The 22,962-nt window shown below is 62.7% G+C and overlaps 3 protein-coding genes across 21 annotated transcripts in view; all 3 read left to right on the top strand.

Annotated features, from left to right (window-relative positions):
- Positions 1 to 761: 761 nt before the first annotated feature.
- Positions 762 to 13,693, top strand: AGTRAP (angiotensin II receptor associated protein). The gene is given in 6 exon segments (XM_038532016.1): positions 762 to 892; positions 7,617 to 7,651; positions 9,908 to 10,013; positions 10,734 to 10,904; positions 10,906 to 10,930; positions 12,191 to 13,693. Coding segments are annotated over 6 exon segments (480 nt in total). The 5' UTR covers positions 762 to 865; the 3' UTR covers positions 12,307 to 13,693.
- LOC119876090 (formin-like protein 5) lies at positions 1,591 to 7,607 on the top strand. Of its 2 annotated transcripts, XM_038532014.1 has the most exons (3): positions 1,591 to 2,083; positions 4,636 to 4,774; positions 5,229 to 7,607. In XM_038532014.1, exon 3 carries the CDS (start codon positions 6,522 to 6,524, stop codon positions 7,503 to 7,505), a length of 984 nt encoding a protein of 327 aa, XP_038387942.1. In that variant the 5' UTR covers positions 1,591 to 2,083; positions 4,636 to 4,774; positions 5,229 to 6,521; the 3' UTR covers positions 7,506 to 7,607. The 2 variants fall into 2 exon arrangements, with proteins under 2 accessions (XP_038387942.1, XP_038387941.1); XM_038532013.1 differs by lacking the exon at positions 1,591 to 2,083 and having other exon boundaries at positions 2,841 to 4,774.
- Positions 13,694 to 13,851: 158 nt separating the features above from the next.
- The window catches only part of C2H1orf167 (chromosome 2 C1orf167 homolog), a 31,268-nt gene continuing 22,157 nt past the window's right edge, over positions 13,852 to 22,962 (top strand). For 16 of the 18 annotated variants that reach the window (XM_038531994.1, XM_038531998.1, XM_038531996.1 and 13 more), the window contains exon 1: positions 19,731 to 19,881. The gene's annotated coding sequence lies outside the window, so the exon portion shown is untranslated. Of the gene's footprint in view, positions 19,511 to 19,730; positions 19,882 to 22,962 lie in introns of those variants that run through there. The other 2 variants (XM_038531993.1, XM_038531990.1) reach the window with 2 other exon arrangements.

Genomic DNA, 22,962 nt, shown 5'->3' with positions numbered 1-22,962 from the left:
GGGCGGGCGGGGCGGAGGGGCGGGGCGAGCAGGGCAGGAGGGCGGGAGGGGCGAGCGAGGCAGGAGGGGCGGGGCGGAGGGCGGAGGGGCGGGGTGAGCGGGGTAGGAGGGGCGGGGCGGGCGGGGCGGAGGGGCGGGGCGAGCAGGGCAGGAGGGCGGGAGGGGCGAGCGAGGCAGGAGGGGCGGGGCGGAGGGCGGAGGGGCGGGGTGAGCGGGGTAGGAGGGGCGGGAGGGGTGAGCGGGGCAGGAGGGACGGGGCGAGCAGGGCAGGAGGGACGGGAGGGGTGAGCGGCGCGGGCTGGAGGGGCGGGGCGGACGGCGGAGGGGCCGGGCGAGCGGGGCGTAGGGGCGGGGCGAGCGGGGCAGGAGGGGCGGGAGGGGTGAGCGGGGCGGGGGGGAGGGGCGAGCGGGGTGTAGGGGCGGGGCGAGCGGGGCAGGAGGGGCGGGGCGGACGGCGGAGGGGCCGGGCGAGCGGGGCGTAGGGGCGGGGCGAGCGGGGCAGGAGGGGCGGGAGGGGTGAGCGGGGCGGGGGGGGAGGGGCGAGCGGGGTGTAGGGGCGGGGCGAGCGGGGCAGGAGGGGCGGGGCGGACGGCGGAGGGGCCGGGCGAGCGGGGCGTAGGGGCGGGGCGAGCGGGGCAGGAGGGGCGGGAGGGGTGAGCGGGGCGGGGGGGAGGGGCGAGCGGGGTGTAGGGGCGGGGCGAGCGGGGCAGGAGGGGCGGGGCGGACGGCGGAGGGGCCGGGCGAGCGGGGCAGGAGGGGCGGGAGGGGTGAGCCGGGCGTAGGGGCGGGGCCGCCAAGTTAGTCGCGGGAGTCGGAGCCCGGGAGCGGCCGCGGCGGCCGCGCAGGTGCCCTGGGCCGCGTCGGGATGGAGCTGCCCACGGTGAACCTCAAGGTGGCGGCGGGCGGGGCCGCGTGGCGCGGGGTCGGGGCGGGCGCCGCTGTCCCCGGCGGGTGAGGCTGCGGGCCCAGAGCGGTGGCACGAGGGCTGCTGGGCGGGGGACGGCGAGCGGGGCAGGGCCCGGCTGCGAGGGGGAGGCGGCCGCCGCGGCCGAGGGCTCCGGGGAGGGGCCCGCGGGGGGCGGGCGGGCGGCGCGTTGCCCTTCCCCGGTGACCCCGCCGACCCCGCCTGGGCCTGCACGCCCCGAGCCCCCTGCAGGAGGCCGGGAGGGGCGCCGAGAGCCCCCGCGGGCCGGGCGGACACCTGCGCTCGGGGACCCCGGCTGACCCCGCCCGACCCCGCCCGACCCCGCCCGCGGCCCGCAGGCCCGGAGCCGCCCCGCCTCGTCCCTGTGGGCGTCAGCGGGTTAACAAAACCCGCAGTTCCCGACACGTCGTTTCCAAGCCTGTAGCTCCAGCGCCCTTATTTCCTAAGAACCGGAACAACGGATAGAAGTTACTTAAAAGCAGAAAACCTCAACTCTGGGCCACTAGGAAGACGCTGCGAGGCTTCCTGGGGTGTCTTCATTTCCTGTGGCCTGTCCTCCGCCCCTCCAGATGCCAGCGGCTTCTTCTTTCTGTCGCCGCCCCTGGCCCCATGGGCTCCGCTCCCAGGCAGCTCCCGGGCAGCATTGGCCACCCAGGAAGGTGGGGAGCTTGGCCCAGACCTGCCATTCGGGGTGCGGGTCGCCCCCTCTGACGCTGTACCCAGGGACGCCCTCTTACTCACCAGTGACAAAGCATTTAGTCCCCGTGGTGTCCAGCATGGAAAGGGAGATATGGGGGACCAGGAAAGGACACGAGATCCGTGCTTGGGTTACTGGGGGGGCATCTGTGTTACGACTCCCCAGGGGCAGATTTTTCTCTAATCAGAAGCCTCCAGCCGGTGAGGTTCCCCGAGGGCAACCGAGGGGCGGGGGAATCAATATTCACCTCCGTGGGGGCAGCGGGGCGTCAGGCAGTGAGGAGTCCGCGCCCGCTGCTACCTTTTCTCCGATGTGAGATTCGCCTAAAGCTGTTGCCAGGGGAGCACCCGCTGAGGCACAGAGTTGCAGAAACTCATTCCTGGAGCGTCTGTGGCTCGCCAGGTTGTTCACTTGGTCACAGCCGCCTCCCGAGAAAGCTGACACTGTCACCTTCCTGACAGGTGAGCAAACTTCAGCTCGGGTCAGATGAGTAACCTGCCAGGGTCTCACAGGGATTAAGTGGCAGAGTCAGGCTTCGAGCCCACTGGGGTCAGACTTCAAGGCCATGTCCTTTCCTGGCCATAAGTGTATCCGAGGCAGGGTCTGGGACACCCTGACAGAGGGTTTATTAACCAACATTCGAAACTGAGTGTCCTGTATTTGTGTCGTTAAATCTGGGCATCCTGGGGGGGTGGGTGGTGGCTGATGACTCCTTTCTGTAGGCACTTCAGTGGGATGTTCTGAAGTCAGGTCCCCTCGGGGGCTGGGGAAATGCGCCCCTGTGGGCCTGCACCCCCTCCTTTCTTACGTTCTCCGGCAACTGGTTGAATGCCTGTCGTGCCCAGCCCAGCCAGAGTGGCCAGTGTGGTGCCGGCGAAAGCAACAGCTGCCCCAGGCCCTTCACACAAAGGGCCGTCCCTAACCGAGTCCCATCCGTGAGGCAGGTCCTGAGCCGGAGACGTGACATTGTAACAGGCTTAGAAAGGAATAGGCTTCGGTCTGGGAGATCTTTCCAGAAAAGGCGGGTGGGAGGAGGGTCCAGGAGGGTAGTGTGCGCGCTTAAGGACTTCGGGAGCCGACTTCCTGATGGTAGTAGCGAGCAGGGCCATGCACGGGGCTGACCACCTGGCAGGCTATTATTGTGTGGTTTTTTGTTTTTTGTTTTTTTAAAGATTTTATCTATTTGTTTATGAGAGACACAGAGAGAGAGAGGCAGAGACACAGGCAGAGGGAGAAGCAGGCCACCTGCAGGGAGCCCGATGTGGGACTCGATCCTGGGACTCCAGGGTCACGCCCTGGGCCGAAGGCAGACGCTGCACCGCTGAGCCCCCCAGGTGCCCTCTGTGTCCTGTGTTTGACGCCCCCCTCCACCGCCCTGGGCCCCAGGCTCCACAGAACAACCCCACGACACGGGCATGATGGGCCCTACTTTATGGAAGAGCAAACAGCAGTTCGAGGGCCCGGCGAGTTGCCCAGGGGTGCCGGCTCCTGCCCCCCGGAGCCAGGCTGGGAAGCCCCGCCTGACTCTGCCGCCGCGGGAGGGTGCTGCCGTGGGCCTCTCAGCCCGGCCACCCTGGGGGCTTGCCACCCCGTCCGCGGGCCGCTGGACCTTTACGCAGGACTAATGCAAACGGATTGCCTAGGAGGTGGGCCTGTCCCGCTCCCTTCAGCCCTGGGCCCTGTGTGGCAAGTGCGGGGCTGGGTCCTGCCCTCGGGCCCCGGCCTGCCCTTGGCCTGCCCTTGGCCTGCCCTTGGCCTGCCCTTCTGGCTCAGCCTCCTGCTTGCGCCGCCCTTCCCTTGCTCTTCCAGGCCCTGCGGCGCAGTGCACACCTGCGGCTCCCGAGCTGTGTGACTCGCGGGGCCTCTTACCCTCCGGAGTGTCCATTTCCTCCCCGTAAGAAGAGGGTCAGAATAAACGCTCCGTCCTGGGGTGACAAGAGGACGATCCCGCGGTCCACGAGGGGGGTGGCGTTGCGTTTTTATTAGACCCGAGAGCCGTTCAGACGCCTGCACCGAGCGCCGTGTATCTGAGCATCGCCGTGTGGGCCGCGGGATGTCCCGCCGCCTCGGGGTTAAGAGCGTCGGTGCGCGCGCGCACACACACACACACGCACGCACATGCACGCACACACATGCATGTTCGGTCGGGGCAGTGCAGACGCAGCGGTCCTGGTCGGGGGCGGGAGCTGTGTCGTTAGGGTGGTGCAGGAAGCCTGAGCCACGTGGGGACCCATGGTCAGTGCGTGGACACGCGGTGCCTGCGGGACCGTGTCTGTGCACAGGAGACACCGCACTGGGACATGGGGAGGACAGGGTGGCCTCTGTTGCACAGAGAACGAACCCAGTGCACAGACACCCAGGGCTGCGGCCCCCGGACCGGACCCCAGGCGTCCAGGGCAGCACCCCACGACCCCGGCTGCCCTGGCTCCCCCCGCCCCCAGTCTCCTGGGGAACAGCCGGGCAGCCCCCAGGCCGAGCACTGTGTGAAGAGTCCTGAGCCCCCGGCTCTGCTCTTGCCCAGGCGCGTTGTCAGAGCCCAGTGCCTCCCTCCCCCGGTCTCAGGCGGTACCTGGGGATCCCTGGTGTCCCCCCCGGTTACCAGAAACCTCTAGAGCAGCCAGGCACGCGGCTCTTTGTGCTGAGACAAGTCGGGGGGCCCTCGTGGGTCGGGAGGGGCTGACCCACGTGGCTCGGTTTCTGCTGGGAGCTCTCCCAGACGTCGGGCCTCTGCAGGCCTGCGTGGCTGTGCCCTCCCTCCTCTTACAAAGATGGGGACACCTGGGGAGAGGAGACGTAGTGTTCTGGGGCTTTCTCCTCCCGAGGGCTGAGACACGATCCAAAGCTGCCAAGTTTCTTAACTATAAAATGAAAGTGATGTCACGTGGAGGGCACCCCGCGTCCCAGTTCCGGGTCGCTCTCTTCCCAAGACAGACGGCAGAGGTTTGGGCTTCGGGCAGGGGCCCACTGCGTATTCCAGGTCTTTCTAGCTCTTGGCAAAGTCTTTGTCTCGCAGGTGACACCGCGATTGCCCCCGGCAGCTCGCGTCCCCGCCGGCTTGTGGGTCTCAGCCCTTCACCCTCCCTTCGTCACGCAGGCGCCGCGGGGCCCAGAAGCGCCCCGTGCTGGAGCCCCGCCGTGTGCGCGGTCTGGAGGTGGGAACCAGAGCGCCTGGAGATGGAGACGGTTCTGGAATAAAGGCCAACGAGGGGGGAGGCTCAGGTGTTGAGTCTTAGGCGGAAGGTGGTGATAGGAGCCCCTGCCCTGTGCTTCCTTCCCCGGGGTCCGCTCTTAGTGGGAAAGGCGGACGCCAGAACCACTGCGGCCGGTCACGTGCTGTGGCCTTGAGGCAGGCTCCCCTGTGGGCAGGGTTTCCTGTCAAGACTGGGGGGGCAGTGGTTGGCTCTTGAGATAAAGATCAGAAGTCTTCCCCACAAGCCCCAGCTCCCCCACCCCCGCTTCCTGTGTGCCCTCCACGGTCTCCTGTCCGGCCACCTTGGTGTCTTTCCAGTTTCCAGAGTGTTCCGTGCTGCCTTCTGCCACAGAGCCCTTGCAGGTGCTGCCCCTTCTGCCTAAAATGCTCTCTCTTTTTTTTTTTTTTTTTTTAAGATTTTGTTTATTTGATGGAGAGGGAGAGAGCACAGGCAGAGGGAGAGGGAGGCACAGACGCCCCAGTGACCTGGGAGCGGACACGGGCTCCGGCCGGACCCTGGGATCGTGACCCGACCCCTTAATCAGCTGAGCCCCCAGGTGCCCCGCGAAGTCTCTTCTTGACGCCCGCCTCGCTCACCGGCCTCGTAACCTCCCCGCACCCCCCCTTGTACAGGAGGCTCCTCTTCCTTTACTAGAATCTCCCTCGGAAAGACGGTCTCATTGGGGCAGCTGCTGGTGGCTTAGCACCGCCTTCAGCCCAGGGTGTGATCCTGGGGTCCCGGGATCGAGTCCCACGTCGGGCTCCTGCACGGAGCCTGCTTCTCCCTCTGCCTGTGTCTCTGCCTCTCTCTCTCTGCATCTCTCTGTATCTGTCATGGATAAATAAATAAAATCTTTAAAAAAAAACAAAAAAGAAAAAAAAAAGACGGTCTCGTTGGACCCCTCGCTCTGCGGTGATGATCTACTCAGCAGGTGTCTCCCGCCACATGAGGTTCTGGGAGGGCCGCCCAGCCCCACGTGTGCCCCGCTCGCCGCTGGGTCCCCAGGCAGGTGCCAAGCAGATGCCAGGGGCGCCGGCCGACAGTCCAGATGTCTGAGACACGTAGCCCCATTTGGTCACGTCTCGTAAGCCTCTCGGGAGGACACCCTGGCACCTCAGCCTCCTCTGCCTCGGTGTCCCCATTTTGTAATGCAAGGAGCACACTGGGCCCCCAGAGGCCTGGCGGTCAGGGGCCGCGGCCTCCTCCCCTGCACATGGCTCCTCCGCTCCCCGCACAGGATGGAGGGTGTGCGGCCCTCAGGACATGCCCGGAGCGCCACCCCGGCCCCCCGGGTGGACAGAGCGGCTTCCCCAGAGGCGGGCGCTGGGCCCCGGGGTGCAGCTGGACGTCCCGGCCGTCTGACCCGATTCCACCTCCCCCGCCTGCGGAGAGTGTGCGCGGTCGCCACCGGCTCAGGCAGCTCCCCTGGACCCTGGGAGCCTGGGCCACACTCGCCGCTGACCCCTAGGCCCACCACCCGCCGTCCGGGGAGCCCGGGGCAGCCTCAGCTTCCTGAGTCTGGTTTTCCCGTCCATAGAAGGGGAGCGATCGTGGCATCTGTTCCAAAGGCTCGCGTGAGGGCTGGGCGCCGCTGGGTGCGCAGCAAGCGGGGCTCTTCTCGCAGGGCTCTTCCCTCCACGGCCACGGCTCCTTCCAGCACGTGCCCTTCTGCCCTTTGCGGGGTCCAGAAGCCTGGGCTGTTCCCTGCATGGCCTCGCCCTGTGTGCCCCCTCCTGGGCTCTCGGCATCCCCCCCAGCCCGACCCCCCAATCCCCTGAGTGACTCCTCCAAGGCCCCCCTCTACCACGGGGACCCCGAGGAAGCCCCCGTGGGGGTCCGGGGGCCCTGGCCCCCTGCTGGTCCAGGTCTGCTCTCTGCCCCCTTGCCCGGGCTCTGGCTCCTGCCTCCCCGTCTGTGCTCCCACCTGTGGCTCTCGCACACCTTGCCCCTCCCCTTTGCCAGGCTGGGCCCTGCTTGTCCCTTGGCACCCAGCGCCCTCCTCCTGAAGCTCCGCCCGCCGCCGGCAGCACCCTGCCCTCCCCATGGCATCTGCACCTCCTCCTCCACTTCCAAGCGGGGCCCTTGCCCTCACCAGCAGTGGAGACAAGTTCCACGAAGACGGGCTGTTATTTTAAACACATCCGGGACAGGTGAAAGGGACGGGATAGCGCAGAAATCTAGAAAAAAGTCGGGGGTTGTGTTTTGTTTCCTTAAACCGCAGCAAGTTACTTCCTTGCACAAAGCCCTCGGTGGCTTCCCTCCATGCACTTCAGATAAAATCCATGCTCCGCTGAGGCCCCAAGGCCTGCTCCTCCCGGGCCCCCCGCCGCCCTCCCCTGGCTCTTCCCCCGGCCCCCCGGTGCTCTCCTGCTCCTTGCACGCAGGTGGCCCCCCACCGTACCCCAGCTCTGCTGTGCCAAGAAAGCAGCCTCGGTGGATGGAGTCCCATGCACCCCCCCACCCCAGCCATTCCCGGTCCAGGCGTCCGCTGACGCCAGAGCCGATTGCCAGGTGCCCCCGAGGAGCCCCCCCCACCCCGCCTCTGGGAGCAGGAGGGGCTGTGGGCATCTGCTGCTCCAGGGCACGCGGCAGCCCGGGCCTGGCCTCGCTCCTCGTCCTTCACCTGAGCCTGGTTCGCTCAGTGTGGCTGGTGGGTTTTTGTATTTCAACAGGTGTTTGCAAAGCTTGTTAGGCCCTATGCAGGGGCTTCCTGTGTTTCCTGGCTCCACAAGCCCCCCTCCCCGCCTCCCTGCCTCCCCGCCCCGGGGGGCGTCTCACTCAGTTCTCTCCTTCCTTCCCACAGATGATCCTGCTGGTTCACTGGCTGCTGACCGTCTGGTGAGTGACTCCGCAGGTGCCCGGTCCTGGGTCATGTATCTCCCGGGATCCTGTCCACGCGTCCCCTGGTCTTACCCGCGTGTCTCCTGGCCAGGTCTAAGACTAAACAGCCCCTCTGTCTAGAACGTCATCAGCAAGCACCCCCGTGTTCCAAGACTGTCTGAGGGGCAGGCGGCTTCCAAAGGCCTTTGCCATCCCTGCCCCCCGTCGAGGCTTCAAGCCGTCATCGTCAGGGAGGTGGCCGGCCCAGGGCAGTCCGCACGGCTCAGACCCTCCTCCAGGCACTGCCCTTTGGGGCTCGGCTGACTCTGGTTCCTCCCCAGGCCTTCGTGTCTGGAGGGCGTGAGGTGCTAAAGCCAGGGGGCTGGTCTCGTGGGCAGCTGGACTCCCTGGGCCTAGAGCTCCTCGTGTCTGTGACCTTGGGTCAGTCATTGGGACTCCCTGCGTCGTTCTCTCACCCATAAGATGAGGGCATAACTGACCCGTGTAAGGTCACCGGGCGGTGAATGCACAGCTCCAGACACTAATAGGCACGATGGCTTATGGAGGGTGTCTGGGAGCAGCCACCGGGCCGAGCACCTGTGGGTGAGTCAAGGAGATGCTCACGACCCGAGGCGCAGGGCTGGACCCCTTTTCCCATATCGCAGTCCTGCCCAGAGACGGCCGACTCAGGATTCACACGCATCTGAGCAGGGCCTGAGCAGGGCCTTACCGAGTGTCCCGCCCCCTGGGGCCTCGGTTTCCATCTGTAAGGACGGCACACCCCTCCCTATGGGGCTGGGGGTGGGGGGCGTGTCGTGCCATCCAGCCACCGAGGCCTGCCGCCAAGGAGGGCCCGAGGGTGGCGGGCGACTCCACGATCGCCGTGGGGCTGCCGGGGCGACCTCGCTGTCCAGCCAGCGCTGGGAACCGTTGAGCTCCCGCGCCTCTGGCAGCCCCCCAAGTACGCTGCGAGTGTCGCACACGGTCACGGCGGATGACCTCGGGAAGCAGGGTCAGGACGCGGACTTCTCAGTCACACTCCCGGGCTTTGGGTTGTGGTCGGGCCGCACTCGCTCCTGAGGACCAGGAAGTCCGGTGATTTCTAAGGCTGCGGCGCCGCTCGCCTTCTGCTCTGAACTGCTGCGCGGCTCCCTAGGGGCCGCTCCAGGGCCCGCGAGGCTGTGAAGGGGCGGCCCGGGCCGGGGCGAGTGTGGCTGGAGCCGCCTCTGCAGTGGCACCTGAGCCCCCGTCCCGGCCGCAGCACCTGGGGGCTGTGCGGCCTGGGCCGAGGCACGTCATCTCCCCGTGGCCCAGCTTCCTCGTCTTCATTTTTTTTTTTTAAACATTTTATTTATTTGACCCAGAGTGAGCACAAGCAGGGGGAATCGGGAGAGGGAGAAGCAGGCTCTGTGCCCCGCAGGGAGCCTGACCTGGGGCTCGTTCCCAGGACCCCGGGATCGTGACCTGAGCCCAAAGCAGATGCTTCCCCAGCCGAGCCGCCCAGGCCCCTGGCTTCCTCCTGTTCAGAGCGAGGGTACTGCGCGCCCCGCTTTCTAGGGTCGTTACCATAAACGCGCATCCCTGAGTTCACGTAAAGCGCCTAAACGGGGCCAGGCGCCCCCGGGGGCTCTGGGTTAACTACTATTTTCGCTGGGTTGACGACCACCGAGGTAAACGCGTCGGTCGGCAGTCGGTGACGACACCCCGGGAACCACACGGGGCGGCACCGAGTGAGGAAGAGCCGAGGGGGCGCGTCACACCAGTCGGTCAGGGCGAGGGCGCGGCGTCCACGCGGGGCCGAGCCTCAAGCGGCACAGCAGGCCCCGCGTTCAGGGCGGCGCACGCAGGCGGCCGGCGGCGAGTCACGGGGCCCCTCGGGTCACGGGGCTCCTCGGGCCACGGGGCGGGTCTGTGTTTCATGGCACGTGGGCAGGAAGCTGTGGGAGACTCAGCAGACGAGGGGCGGCACCCGGTGACGTTAGTCGCTGCTGTTGAGGGAAGGGCCGGTGGGCAGGAGTGGGCGTCCGGGGCCCGCGGGGAGAGGCCCCGGTGGCGGGTCCTGGCGGGTGGGGGGCCGTGTGGCTGGAGGGGGCCAGAGCGGGGTCCCTTTGGGAAGCGAGGGCGACGGGGTTTGCTGCCGGTTCCAGCGCCCAGCTGGGCGGGAGGAGAGCGAGCGCCCCGGCCTCTTCACAGGGGCCCGGGACCCCGGAGCAGTGGCCTCGGGAAGGGGGGGGCACCTGCAGGGTGGGCACCTGACGGGACCTCTTCCCACAGGGGCTGCATCACGTTCTCGGGGCCCTATCCCTGGGCCAACTTCACCGTCCTGGCCGTGGGCGTGTGGGCCGTGGCTCAGCGGGACTCCATCGATGCCATAAGTCTGGTGAGACGGGGGAAGTGGGAGGTGACCGGCCTGAGGGGCCGTGGCCCCCCATCCCATCCCATCCCATCCCATCCCAATCCTGTCTCTTCCTGACGCCCCCACCTGCCCCCGATTCCCAGGTGTCTCACCCGGCCTGCCTGGCTCTGAGAGCCCAGAGTCCCTTGTGGCTGCCCCGACAGAAGCATGGGTGGGGTCCCCCAGGGGCCCCAGCGTCCCGCTCCTCGGGGGCGCTGGAGCACATGCCCAGTAACCCGCCTCCCCAGGGAGGGGTGCGGCCAGGAGCCCCACCAACGGGGAGCTCGTCTCCGTCGTGAGGTCAGAGCAGATGCAGCCGTGCTGAACTCTGTCCCGGAGGCGCTCCCCCAGCCCCACTGCACCCCGAGGGCCCGTCAGGGTGACTGCGGAGGAAGGAGCTCCCCCTGGCAGAGACGGACCGGGGAACCCGAGGGACCTTCTATCCCAAAGGTTCTGGAACCGAGTCTTGTGCCCCATCCTGGCCTCAGGGACAGGGAAGAGCGGGAGTGGTGACGGGCTAGGCCCAGACCCGGGTCCACCCTGCGCTCGACCCTGTCGCCCTCGTTCGGGCGTCTCACCCGCGGCTCCTGCCCGCGGCCCGACCTGCCGTCCAGCACAGCCCGGGGCCACGGGAGCGCGGACGGAGCGCCCAGGCTGGCGCGTGTGGCAGCGGACGGCACAGGCCCGCGTGCCTCTGTCTTGCAGTTTCTGGGCGGCTTGGCGGCCACCGTCTTCCTGGACATCGTCCACCTCAGCGTCTTCTACCAGCGGACGGGCTTCTCGGACACGCAGCGCTTCGGCGCGGGCATGGCCATCCTCAGCCTGCTGCTCAAGCCCCTGTCCTGCTGCTTTGTCTACCACATGTACCGGGAGCGCAGGCGGTGAGCACCTGCTGTATACGGGTGAGGCCGCCGCCCCCGGCCCCTCTGTCCCGCCTGACCCGCAGCCCCTGCCCCAGCGAGCGGGCCTGGCCCCGGGGTGAGGGGTCCGAGGGTGGGGCCGGGGAGCGGGGCCCGGAATGCCGGGGAGCAGGAATGCAGGCTCCCGTGTCGCAGCGCCACAGGCTGCGGGCAGAGCTGGGGGCGGGCCCAGACCCCGTGTCAGCCGGAGCTCGGATGCCGCGGGGTAGGCTCCTGCGGGGCGCCGGGCCTAGAGCCCCCCCCAGCAACATGCGGGCTCCGCGGCCAAGGGACGGGAGCTGCTGGCCTGGGCCACGGAGCCTCGGCCAGCAGGGCACGGAACCGCGGGCGCTTTGTCTGGGGGCGTCCCGGCCACGTCCCTGGCCCGCCTGTGCCCCCACGCTCCTCCTCGTGGTGCCTGGCCCATTTTCCTCTTCTCCTTCCCATGCTTCTCCCGTCCCTTCTCTCAGAGGCAGGGAGAGGGTAGGCGGTGGCCTTCCACTGTCCCCTCCCAAGGAGAGAGGCCCGATGGGCCCGCGACCCGCCCGCGGGAGCAGCTGGATCTGGGCAGCAGCGGCCTGTGGCCTCAGCATTGCCCTGGCCTGGCCCCCAGCTGGGGACGGTCCAGGAACGTTCTTGCCGTGGGACAGATGAGGGAGTGGGCGACCAGAGCCCCTGGGACTTGTGCTGGGTCACAGGACGGTGTGCAGGGCAGGAGGGGAGCGAAGAGTATGGGCACACGGAGTCCGCGCCCCTGGCACCCTGGGCTCTGCGAGTGCCAGCTCTGGGCCTTCTGCAGAGTCACGTGGTGTCCACTGTGCGGGGAGGACCCTGCGGGCCCAGAGCAGAGAGCGCCGAGCGCGGGCTGCTCCGGGAAGGCCATCGCGGGGTGGCCAGGGCACTGGCTGCGGGCTCGCGCCGCCCTGGCGTAATGCCCTCGGCTTCAGGCTCCGCGCTCAGGGGCAGTCAGGCCCTCTCTTGGAGCCTCAGGTTCCCCATCTGTTAAGAGCACCCGCTCAAAAAATAAATAAAATAAAACAGATAGATAGATAGATGATAGATAAATAGATAGATGATAGATAAAAAGAACACCTGCTCTGTAGGGTTACGGGAGGACTAGCTGCGCACCGGCCAAAAGCTGGGGACTGTCACCCCCTTGGCGTCTCAGTGCCCTCCTGGTCGGGGGTGGATCTTGGTTGGGGCTCAGTGGAATGTCCCGAGTCCTCACCCTTCGTCTTTCTCTTTCCCCTGTGATCCCCCCAGGTTTCCTTGGGCCGTCACAGGAGCGCAGTGACTACCAGACGATTGAGTCACCAGAGGTGCCCGCGGACCCCTTTGTAGGCTCAGAGGGCAGGGGCCACTCCCCGCAAGGATACTGAGGCCAGCCGGCTTTGGCTGCAGTGCAGGGGCGAGGGTGGTGGAGCCCGGAGATGGCCCAGCGGCATCACCCCCCTTGCGCCGCGGGTGGCATCCCAGAGACGCTCCTGACCCCACGCCCCTGTCTTGGACTATGTTCCCCTGTCCCCAACCCGTCAGGTGCCCTGAGTGCTCACCCGTCCCAGGCTCCCTGCGGCCGCCTCTCCCTTCGCTGGTCCGGGGCCGGGAACCTGGGGTCTCGTTGCCTCCCGCAGCTGCCCCGTGCAGCCCCGTCCCAGCCTCGCCCGAGCCAGGCCCCACCTGTGGCTCCTGGCCTCTGACTGCCTGTGGGTCGCACTCAGCCCCGGAGCAGCCCGGCATGCGGTGGGGGTCCTGTGCTGCTCACTGCCTGGTGGCTTGCCACGTGGGGTCCTTGGGCTTGGGGGCAGCACCTGGGACCCACTACAGCCTCAGGGCGGTCCTTCCTGAAGCCCGGCGTTGGAGTCGGGGCACGTGGCTACGTGCACTTTGAGCCTATAACCCCCAGCTGGGCCGTGCCTGGACCTGCCTGCTATTTCCCCTTTGAGTCCACAGGGAACCGGGACTCAGCTGGCCTGTCTGCTGTGGGAGGACGTGGCCTCACGGGCAGCCGGGCCCACGCTGCGCCCCGCGTTGGCCCAGCGAAGGCCCAGCAGTGGAGGGCGCTGCGTGGTGTCAGCGGCCTCCGTGTGTCTGAGTCAGAGGGCTCGGGTACCGGCTTGAATCCCTCTCTGCCGCTTCTGGCCGCGTGCCTCAAGCGACTTCACGCCTCCGACCTCAGTGTCTTCTGGAAAGGAGCTAATAATGCTGCCGGGGTGGTGATGCAGGGGAAGCGTGCAGTGCCCGGCCCTTGGAGAGCTCCCGAAGTGGCGGCACAGTTGGTGGGCTGCTCCTTGATCCTGGGGTGCTGTGGGGTCCGTAGGTGGGGGGTGACCTCTTCTGGGCAGACCCTGTGTCTTGCCGTCGGGGGGGACGGGACTAGCACTCGCTCAGAGCGTCCCACAGCCAGGCTCCTACCCTGTGTCGACCGGACCAAGTGCCTGTGCTCTCCCAGGCCGGCCTGCCTGTCCCCGGCACGTTCCCCCACACCCCGTGTCCATCCATCCGAGGGCGCTCAGGACCTGCTGCTGCTGAGCCAGGGCTGCGGGGCTGAATCTGGAGCCTGCTCTCAGGGGACAGACCTCAGGAGTCTCTGTCAGGAGGCAGGAGCCCCACAAGGAACCTGTGGGGAGGGACCCGCACTCGGCACCCAGGGACACCGAGCGGGGGCAGCTTCACCGTCAGGCGGGTGAATAGATAATCCGCGGTACGTGCACTCTGTGGATGTGGCTCAGCAGGCCGCGCGTGTGAATAAACCACACCTGTTTCTGTCGACGTCGGTCCCCCCGTGTGAGCAGATTGCAGAGTGGCCCCTGCGACGTGTTAGCATGAACTTGAAACCCGCCAAGCGAGCCCGTGTGTCGTTCGTGAGCGAGTGGGTGGTGAACTAGAGAAGTGTGGGCTAGAAGGGAGGACCCTGCAAGCTCGTGGTCGGGGCAGCCTTGGGGGGCGGAGGTGGGGCCTCCGGGCAAGGGACTGACCCCAAGTCCTGGGTCCTTTGCTTACACCAGCCCCTGGCACATGGCAGGCTTGCGCCGCACATGCCCCTGTGCGTATGTTGTGAATGTATCAGGTTTTCAAGGGGAATGACAAGGTGAGGGGGACGCAGTGGGGGGGCCGCTAACTGCCTGTGTCAAGCAGCGGGAAGAGTATATTCAGAGACTCTGGGTCCTCATAGTCCCAGATCTTCAAATCAGACCAGATCTTTACGAGGGGTGCAGAGAGGGCCCCTGTCTTAGGTCGTGCAGAGAGGGCCCCTGTCTTAGGTCGGGGTCCCCAAAAGCAGACCCTGAATGCAGTGTCTGGCTTGAGGCGAAGCAGGGGAGCTGGGCTTTCTGGTCATTGGCCGGGGGCTGCTCCGGCTTCGGGGGACGGCGACTGAACCTCCCAGCTACACTGGCTCCCCGAACCCGCAGGCCAAGTGGCCCCGGGAACCGGACAGGCTGCCCTGCAAGAGCAGAGCCCTGATCCGAGGCCCAGGGACAGCGAGGGCCCCCAGTGGGGTGCCCCCTCTCCAAACAGCAGGTCTCCTAACTGACATTCTAGCATTCGTTCAACAAGCAACCAAGAGCCTGTGGGAGCTGGGAGTCCTCTAGCTGCTGGGGCTGCCAACATCAGGGGGAAAAAAGCCCCAAGTACCAGGCGATTCCCTTTGATGTGAGAGCTTCCAGGCAGGGGAACAGCTCGCGGGAAGGCTTGAGCATGTGTGTGCCTGCCCAGCCTGTTTCCGGGCACAGTCAGGAGGCCGGCGTGGCTGGAACCAAGGGAGGGAGGAAAGAATGAGGTCAGAAGGGCAGCAGGGACCCGGTAGCAAAGGGTTAGGAGGGCATGTGGGGACTTTGGCCTGTTCTGAGTGCGCTGGGGCCGCTGGAGGGCTTGGCGGTCTGACCTACACTCTGAAAGGACCCTGTTGGCTCGGGCGGGCGGGGAGAGTGGGGTGCTGCTGGCCACATTGAACAGAACACCACGCACCCGTTCTCGGTCCCAGGGAGGGACATCCGAGTCCTGCCCACTGCATCCTGGAGGTCGGGACACCGAGGGCAGCAGGGCAGGCGCGCCCTGGACGGACCACGCTCTACTCGAAAGGAGAAGACCAGCCTCGGTGGGACAGGGTGGGGGGGGTGTCAGTCCCCCCTGGCCAGCAGCAACCCCCGCGCCCTTACTCTCACCCCTCCCCGAGGACAGGCGCAGCAGTGGTGTGGGCCGGGGGCCACATGACACGCATGCTTGAGCAGAACAAAAGAGCAAACCTTGGACTTGAAACAGTAAGATATTCCCACACGGGTGACAAGGTCAGCTCCGCCTGCGTGGGCTCTGCATCTCTGGGTAAGGAAGTGTTCCAGCCTCAAGGCCCCATTGTCACCCGGCGAGTGGGATGCAGCCAGCTTGCAAGAGGCGGCCTTTCCCAACAGGGCAGCCCTTGGGTGTGTTTTGGAGGCAGAGCGGCAGGATTCACTCGTGGCCGGGGTGTAAGAAGGAGAAGGCCTGGGGCCCGAGCACCTCAGAGCTCCAGCTGCCCCCGGCTGGGGGCGGGCGGCAGGAAGGCCGGGTCCAGGGAAGGGCCAGACGGGAATGGAGCTTCCAACCGACCGTCTCAACAGCGAGCTCTTCCAAAAAGGCCAGCTCTTGTAGACTCTTTTTTTTAAATATTTCTTTATTCATGAGAGACACGGGCAGAGGGAGAAGCAGGCTCCCTGTGGGAAGCCCGACGCGGGACTCAACCACTGAGCACCCCGGCGTCCCTGTAGACTCTTGCCAGCACTCCGCATTTTAGTCTGTAGCGTCTGCCGCTCTGGACTCTCGACCGCAGGCTGCCAACTCCTCTTGCCTCGGGTCTCCTGCTGGTGAGGGCTGAAGCCACCTGTCCGGTTCCCAACTCTTGTGTTTCTTGTTTTCACAAAGCTGAGCTTTCCAGATGAAGGAGCTGGAGATAAGCCCTGGTCCCGGGAGAGGTCACTGTCCTGTCCTGTTGGCCGGAACTGGACCAGAGCCAGCCGTCCCCGCAGGGGCCCCCGCCTTAGGCTCATCCTGCCTCAAGTCTCCAGAACAGCCTGGAAATTCCAGCTCTCCCCGCCTCCCCCTCCAAAACGGCCCTAGAGCCAGAAAGCTTTGGTCAAATCTCCACTGCCCCCCGTGACCGGCTGTACGAGACACAGGACAGCCCCTTCCCTCACCATGACTCGGTTTCCTCATCTGAGAAGTGGGGATTGTCCCAGTGCCTGGCCCCGGGACGAGTGAGATCTGAAAATGTGTGACATCAGCGTTTCTCGTTGTGCTGTGACCGTTAATCATTGAGAGAGGGAGGGGGTGACGAGCGTAGGGGAGGAGAGAGCTTTCCTCCGTCCTCCGAGGGTCCCTGGCTGGGTCTGAAAGTTAAACTGACAAACACGAACAGGAGAAAAGCATGTGCGTTTTCTCGAACTTTCCCACGTACATGAGAACCTTCACAACAGAAGGACGTTTTCATGCCTTTCACACAACGAGACGATGAACACGCGAAGAATTGAGAGGTGGGGCCCGGGCTGGGGTAGTGAAGGTGACGCAGCAGGAAGACCAGGGTTAGTCTAGCGAGGTTGGTTTAGGCAGATCTCTCGGAGAGGAAGCCCCGTCTCTGGTGATAAGGATGTCCTCTCTCCCAGGCACACGGAGAATACCTTTCACGTAGGGATTTAGGGCTTGTTTTAGGGAGGTTCAGGGGACGGGGGCAGAGTGACTTTCTTGCTTCAGGCATTTTTTTTCCCCAAAAGCTTAGGGTAAGATGTTCAACACGCCACAGTGCCAGGCCTTGGGGGTAGCATGTCCTGAGCCCATCAGTCTGTCTGACCATCCACTCATTTATTCATTCATGATCAATTCCGTAATAATTTATCGAGTGCTTTCTACAAGTTTTGAAAAAATTATAAAACAGAGGTTTTCCTCACTGGCAATAGCAGAGCCCTGAGGGTCCAGTTCTCCGGGTAGTTGAGGGCTCACGTTCATACCTATTAATGTAGAGACTGTTGACAGAGTCAACAGGTTATTATAAAACATTACCATGTCAATGATCCTTTTTTTTTTTAAGATTTTACTTATTCATGAGACACACAGAGAGAGGCAGAGACACAGGCAGAGGGAGAAGCAGGCTCCATGCGGGGAGCCCGACGTGGGACTCGATCCCAGGACCCTGGGGTCATGCCCTGAGCCCAAGGCAGATGCTCCACCCAGGTGCCCCCATATCAAAAATCTACACTCAGATTCACAAACTTGAACTCAAGGGGAGCTTCAAGCTCCCACAGCCCAGAAGTTTGAAAGTTTTAATTTCAAAACCTTGATTAAAAAAGAAATCTTGGCCAAGGAATAAGACAGAGCAGGTCTGGCAGAGCACACCAGCACCACCACCGCTGCCGCCACTCTGAGGTAGGGCACAACTGTTCTACATCCACCTTGTTTCATAGCTCAGGACACAGGCCCACAAACAGGAGACTTGGCCGAGGGGTACATGGAGACTTCTTGATTTTAGGGCCGGAATGTGCCAATGTGGAGATTAGGAAGCCAAGTAGAATTTAAAAGGAAATAAATAGAACTTCCACAAATAAATAGGAAAAAAAAAAAAAGGATTGTTGACATGGTAATGTTCTATAATAACCCGTTGACTCTATTATTTCCAGAAATAATAGAACAGTTAGAGACTCAATGGATGGGTTAATTCAAAGAATAGAAACACCAGAAGAATAGTAGCCTTGAAGATATATTCAAAGAAATTGCTCAGAATATACCAAAAAGCACAAATAAGAGAGGTTAGTAAAGAAACAAAGGATAGCAGGACAAGATCCAACATAACTCTCTTGGAGTTCGGAAGGAGCCCCTGGGAGAGAGGCAATAGTCAAAGGAATAATGGCAGAGAATTTTCCGGAACAGACAAGACACCAAATGCAGATTTGGGAAGCCAAACCATCCCCGCACGTAAGAAATCCACATCGGTAGTCATCCTGGTGGCCCTTTGTTCAGAGTTGCTTAATCTTGGACACCTGGAAGCAATCTGGCACTGCTTTATAACAAACATAGAATGAGTGGTTCAGGACACCAAACATGAACATTAAGATCCCGAGAGCGGAGGCGGCTGACTGGCTACTTTTGATCTCAAGGTCATGAGTTTAAGCCTCGTGTCGGACTGTAGAGATTACTTAAAAAAAATTTTTTTTAATTTAAAAATTAAATTTAAAAAATCCCAAAAGCAACCGGGTAGAAAAGATGTTGTCCTAAAAGAAATGACAATTACATGGGCAACCGATGTCTCAACAGCAACAAAAGGAGTCAGAAGACAGGGGACTGGTATCTTCAGAGTGGTGCGAAAGCAGCTGTGTGCTAGGAGTTATCTTTCAGGAATGAGGAAAATAAAGGCCTATTCAGAGAAATGACAACAGAGTTTGTCACCAACAGATCTTTGATACAGAAACATCTGAAGAATCTTCCGAAGGCATTTTTCCACAAGGAAGGGCTGACATACACAAAGGAAACAGTAAACACGATTTAATGATCAAAACAGTCCTGGTACACGGCGGGAGGAGCTGGCCAGGCACAAAGTGTGATAAAGTCCTTTTCTGTCTGCAAGGAGGGTAAACACTGGATTAACTTCAGATTCTGCCAAATTAGTGTCTCAGAGAACCACTGAAAGAATAGAGGTGGAATGTGCAACTTCCAGGACAGTGTTGGGCCTGTGGGGGAGAGAGAGCCTTGATCAACTCCCCTGTTGTGGTGGCGGTTGTTTGATCAATTCTTAAAAAGTCGAGAAAGGAGAAAAAAAGAAACATGAAGTTGGACCATTAGCAAACACAAAAATAAGATGGTTTTTGTATATACACGTCACGATCATACCTTTGCAAATGACTTCCTAGAAACTCCCAGCCCTGCTTGTGTTTATAAAAGACACACCTAAGATACACAGACACAGGAGGGCTGCCCGTGCAAGAATGAAAGAACATCAGGCAGGCGGGGGTGCCAGACCGGCTAAGTTAGTGGATCACGCCGCGCTTGATCTCCGTGACCTGAGTTCGAGCCCCGCGTTGGGTGTGGCGTTTACCTAAAAATAAATCTTTTTTAAAAAAAAGAAGTCCGAACAGGCAAATGATGACCCAAGAGAGCTGGTGTAGCCGCATTAGTAAGAATCAGGCCAACTCGCCTTCAAGGCATCAAGTATTACTTGAGATAAAAGAGCACCAAGATCCGAGGAACGGAAGGGGCGGGCGGTAGACGAGATCTGGGAGACGTTAGACCCACAGACTCGGGCAGGAGGTAACAGTTGCTCCTCCTTCCAGAACTGCTTCTCTTTTAGGAGGCTCTTCGGCAGTTACTTGGTAAAGGCTCGCCTCAAACCGGTGAGATGGCAGAGGAGGCGATACCACCCCCGCGGCTGCAGATGAGAAGCTGAGTGAGGGTCCTAGGAGTTAGGGACCGGCCTTAGGGCACAAGCAGCAGAACGATGGCCTTACGGGTCCTCTGACCCGGGGCCAAGTGCCCTTTCCTGTCTCGGTTGGAACCGGGAAAGCGACGGATCTGGACAGAGGGTAGAAAGGCAGGCTCCATGGGAGCAGCATGGCAAAGGCCTGGCAGGTGGGCACGCCTGGCCCACCCCCGGGCTCTGGGACACGGGAGGAGCGGGCGCGGGGGAACTCCGGGCCGTTTCAGGGGGACCCGGCGGCCGGCGGCGTCTCCCGTCTCGCAAGGGCAGCCCTTGCCCCAGGCCGCGCGCTTCGCCCTGGCGCTGGGCTGGTCGCCCCATCGCGCCCCGGGGCCCCCGCCTCGAGCCCCCGCCGCGAGCTCCCGCGTGCACCTGCAGGCTCCGTGGTTCCCCGGCGCCCCTCCCCCGCCGGGTCGTTAGCCTCCGCGGACGCTCAAGCCCCAGGGGGTGAAGGAGGCCCCGAGGGAGGCCAATGGACGCAGGAGCAGGTCCAGGAGGCCAGGAACACCGCCCCCGTTCTTGGGTGGGAAGACGGGGAGGCTCTGAGGTCCTTAGCTGGGCGGGGGGGCAGACGGGGGGTGGGGAGGAGCACTCAGCTGGCAGGTGCGTGGGGGGGGAGGGCAGGCTCTGAGGTCCTTAGCTGGGGGGGGGGGGGGGGGGGCAGACAGGGCGGGGAGAGGAGCACTCTGCCTGGTGGGGGAGGGCAGGCTCTGAGGTCCTTAGCTGGGGGGGAGGCAGACGGCGGGGGGGGGGGGTGGGGGAGGAGCACTCAGCTGGCAGGTGCGTGGGGGGGAAGGGCAGGCTCTGAGGTCCTTAGCTGGGGGGGAGGCAGACGGCGGGGGGGGGGGGTGGGGGAGGAGCACTCAGCTGGCAGGTGCGTGGGGGGGAAGGGCAGGCTCTGAGGTCCTTAGCTGGGGGGGAGGCAGACGGCGGGGGGGGGGAGTGGGGGAGGAGCACTCAGCTGGCAGGTGCGTGGGGGGGAAGGGCAGGCTCTGAGGTCCTTAGCTGGGGGGGAGGCAGACGGCGGGGGGGGGTGGGGGAGGAGCACTCAGCTGGCAGGTGCTTGGGGGGGAAGGGCAGGCTCTGAGGTCCTTAGCTGGGGGGGAGGCAGACGGCGGGGGGGGGGGGTGGGGGAGGAGCACTCAGCTGGCAGGTGCGTGGGGGGGAAGGGCAGGCTCTGAGGTCCTTAGCTGGGGGAGCGGGGGGGGTGGGGGGGGCAGACAGGGCGGGGAGAGGAGCACTGAGCCGGGAGGCACAGGGCAGGAAGGGATCCCGCGGGGGCAGGGGTCAGGGGTCCTCCCGGCTCCCTCGGAAAGAGGTGGGGGCAGGGCGGTCCTGGTTCTGAGCATGCGCCTGGAGCTGGGCCTGGAGCCTGGGCGCCTCGGCAGCCACTGCTGGGCAGGTGGCCCCGTGGAGTCCCAGGGCCTCGTCTCTAAAACAAGGGACCCAGGGCTTGGGGCTGCGGTGCGGATTTGACGGGCGCGTCCGACGGCTCTTTGCGCGCAGGGTGGAAGCAAAGAGGCTGGGCCCAGCGGAGGGGGTCGGGGGACTGGGTCGCAGCCCCGCGGGGGAGCAGCCCCGCTGCATTGGCCTGTTGGGGGAGAAAAGTCCTGCAGGATAAGAGAGGACAGAGTGGGGATGATGTGATCCCTGTGCGGTTCAGGAGCCGACCGTCGAACACTGGAGAAAGAATTCTTTTTTTTTTTTTAAGATTTTATTTTATTTATTTATTTATTTATTTATTTATTTATTCATGAGAAACAGAGAGAGGCCGAGACAGGGGCAGAGGGAGAAGCAGGCGCCATGCAGGGAGCCCGACGTGGGACTTGATCCCCTGACCCCAGGGTCACACCTGAGCCAAAGGCAAATGCTCAACACCCAGGTGTCCCTGGAGAAAGAATTCTTGAGATGTTATCAGTGCAACAAAACAAAACAAAAACGGGGGGTGGTTTTATTAAAGCACAGGGACGGGACTCATGGGCAGAAAGAGCTGCACCAGGATTGTGAGGAGTGGCTGATGATGGACTTTTACCTCTGTGGAGGGCCGGGCCGGGGGAGAGGGGGTAGAGGCGACTGTTTGTCGGGAATTGTGGCTGAGAGAAACGTCTGCAGGACCTTGGAGGTCTGGCTGTTGTACGTCTGTGATGCAACATCACCATGAGTTGCTTGAGGAACGTCACCCTCTGTCTCACATACTCAGCGGCAGGCTGCAAGCAGTAAAGAGATTTATTTATTTTATTTATTTTTAAAGATTTTATTTATTTATTCATGAGAGACACACAGAGAGAGAGGCAGAGACCCAGGCAGAGGGAAGAAGCAGGCCCCATCCAGGGAGCCCGATGCGGGACTCGATCCCGGGACTCCAGGACCAGCCCCGGCCCAAAGGCAGGCGCTAAACCGCTGAGCCACCCAGGGATCCCCCCTGTAACCTTTTCTAGTCAGAGTTGTTTCCTTTATTTCCATCAGTCTCAATTACATTTAGCAAGACTTTAACCCTCAGGAACTTTAGTCTTCACCAATTGTGAACTACACCAGAATTCTCTAGATGGCAAATTTGTGCATACTTTTCAGAATTTTAAAAACATGTTTTGCCGAAGTACAATCTTTCAGTAAAGCACAAAGCATGTTTACCAACAGACCCAAGTATCCTCAGCTTCTCTGCAATATGAAGCCAAAAGCACAAACCAGCGTCCAGTAATCATTGCTTTAGTATTTTCTCTCATTTGGAAAAGACCTCGATGTCCAGGGCATTCAATCCCATTTCTCATCCAAATGAACCTTTAAAGCTTCAGGTTGCCAGAGACTTTTTTTTTAAACTTTATTTTTTTATTTATGATAGTCACAGAGAGAGAGAGAGAGAGAGAGGCAGAGACATAGGCAGAGGGAGAAGCAGGCTCCATGCACCGGGAGCCCAACGTGGGATTCGATCCTGGATCTCCAGGATCGCGCCCTGGGCCAAAGGCAGGCGCTAAACCTGCTTCGCCACCCAGGGTTCCCTAGGTTGCCAGAGACTTTGAAAGTGATCCTAACGATTACCCATGAAACCCTTGAGACAGACAAAATCAACCATCATTTTAAGTCCTCTTTTTGCTGACAGATTGGAACAGAGGTCACGAGCTTATTTGACTTTTTGTAAACCTTAGCAGGATAGAAGTCTTAGGTTTAGTGCTGACACCTGTAAAGGCACGTCTTCATCCACTCAGCAAACTTAAATTGAGTTTAAATATCAAATATGTTCCTCCTGGGTCCACTTCAAAGTCAGTTTGTTCTCCATTGTCAGGGTCTACGTGGGGCCGTGGCGGGAAATCTGAAGGGGGCGGTGTAAGTCCAAGGGCTGGGGTGCTCCTCGCTCCCGGACAGCGAGAGAAGGGGCAGGAGCCAGGGAGGTGGAGGCGCCAGGAGGGCACGGGAGCCAGGTGGTCCCCGAGGTGGTGCAGAACCAGGGGGAACGGGAGAGGGCAGGAGAGGAGCCCCCAAGGCGCCTCCAGGAGGGTTGGCGGTGGACGAAAGCCCAGGGGGCAGGGAAAGAGGATTCCCGGGCCTGAAGCCCCTCAGCCTGGACGGACGAAATGACAGATTTTCTTTCCACCAACAAGTGGAAACA

Source organism: Canis lupus, chromosome 2, assembly GCF_011100685.1.
Source record: "Canis lupus familiaris isolate Mischka breed German Shepherd chromosome 2, alternate assembly UU_Cfam_GSD_1.0, whole genome shotgun sequence".
NCBI lineage: Eukaryota > Metazoa > Chordata > Mammalia > Carnivora > Canidae > Canis > Canis lupus.
The sequence above is the reverse complement of the archived record's forward strand: the minus strand, read 5'-3'. Positions and strand labels throughout refer to the sequence as shown.

Coding starts and splice junctions, on each gene's coding strand:
- LOC119876090 (XM_038532014.1), top strand. CDS start 6,522: ATGGCCTCGCCCTGTGTGCCCCCTCCTGGGCTCTCGGCATCCCCCCCA.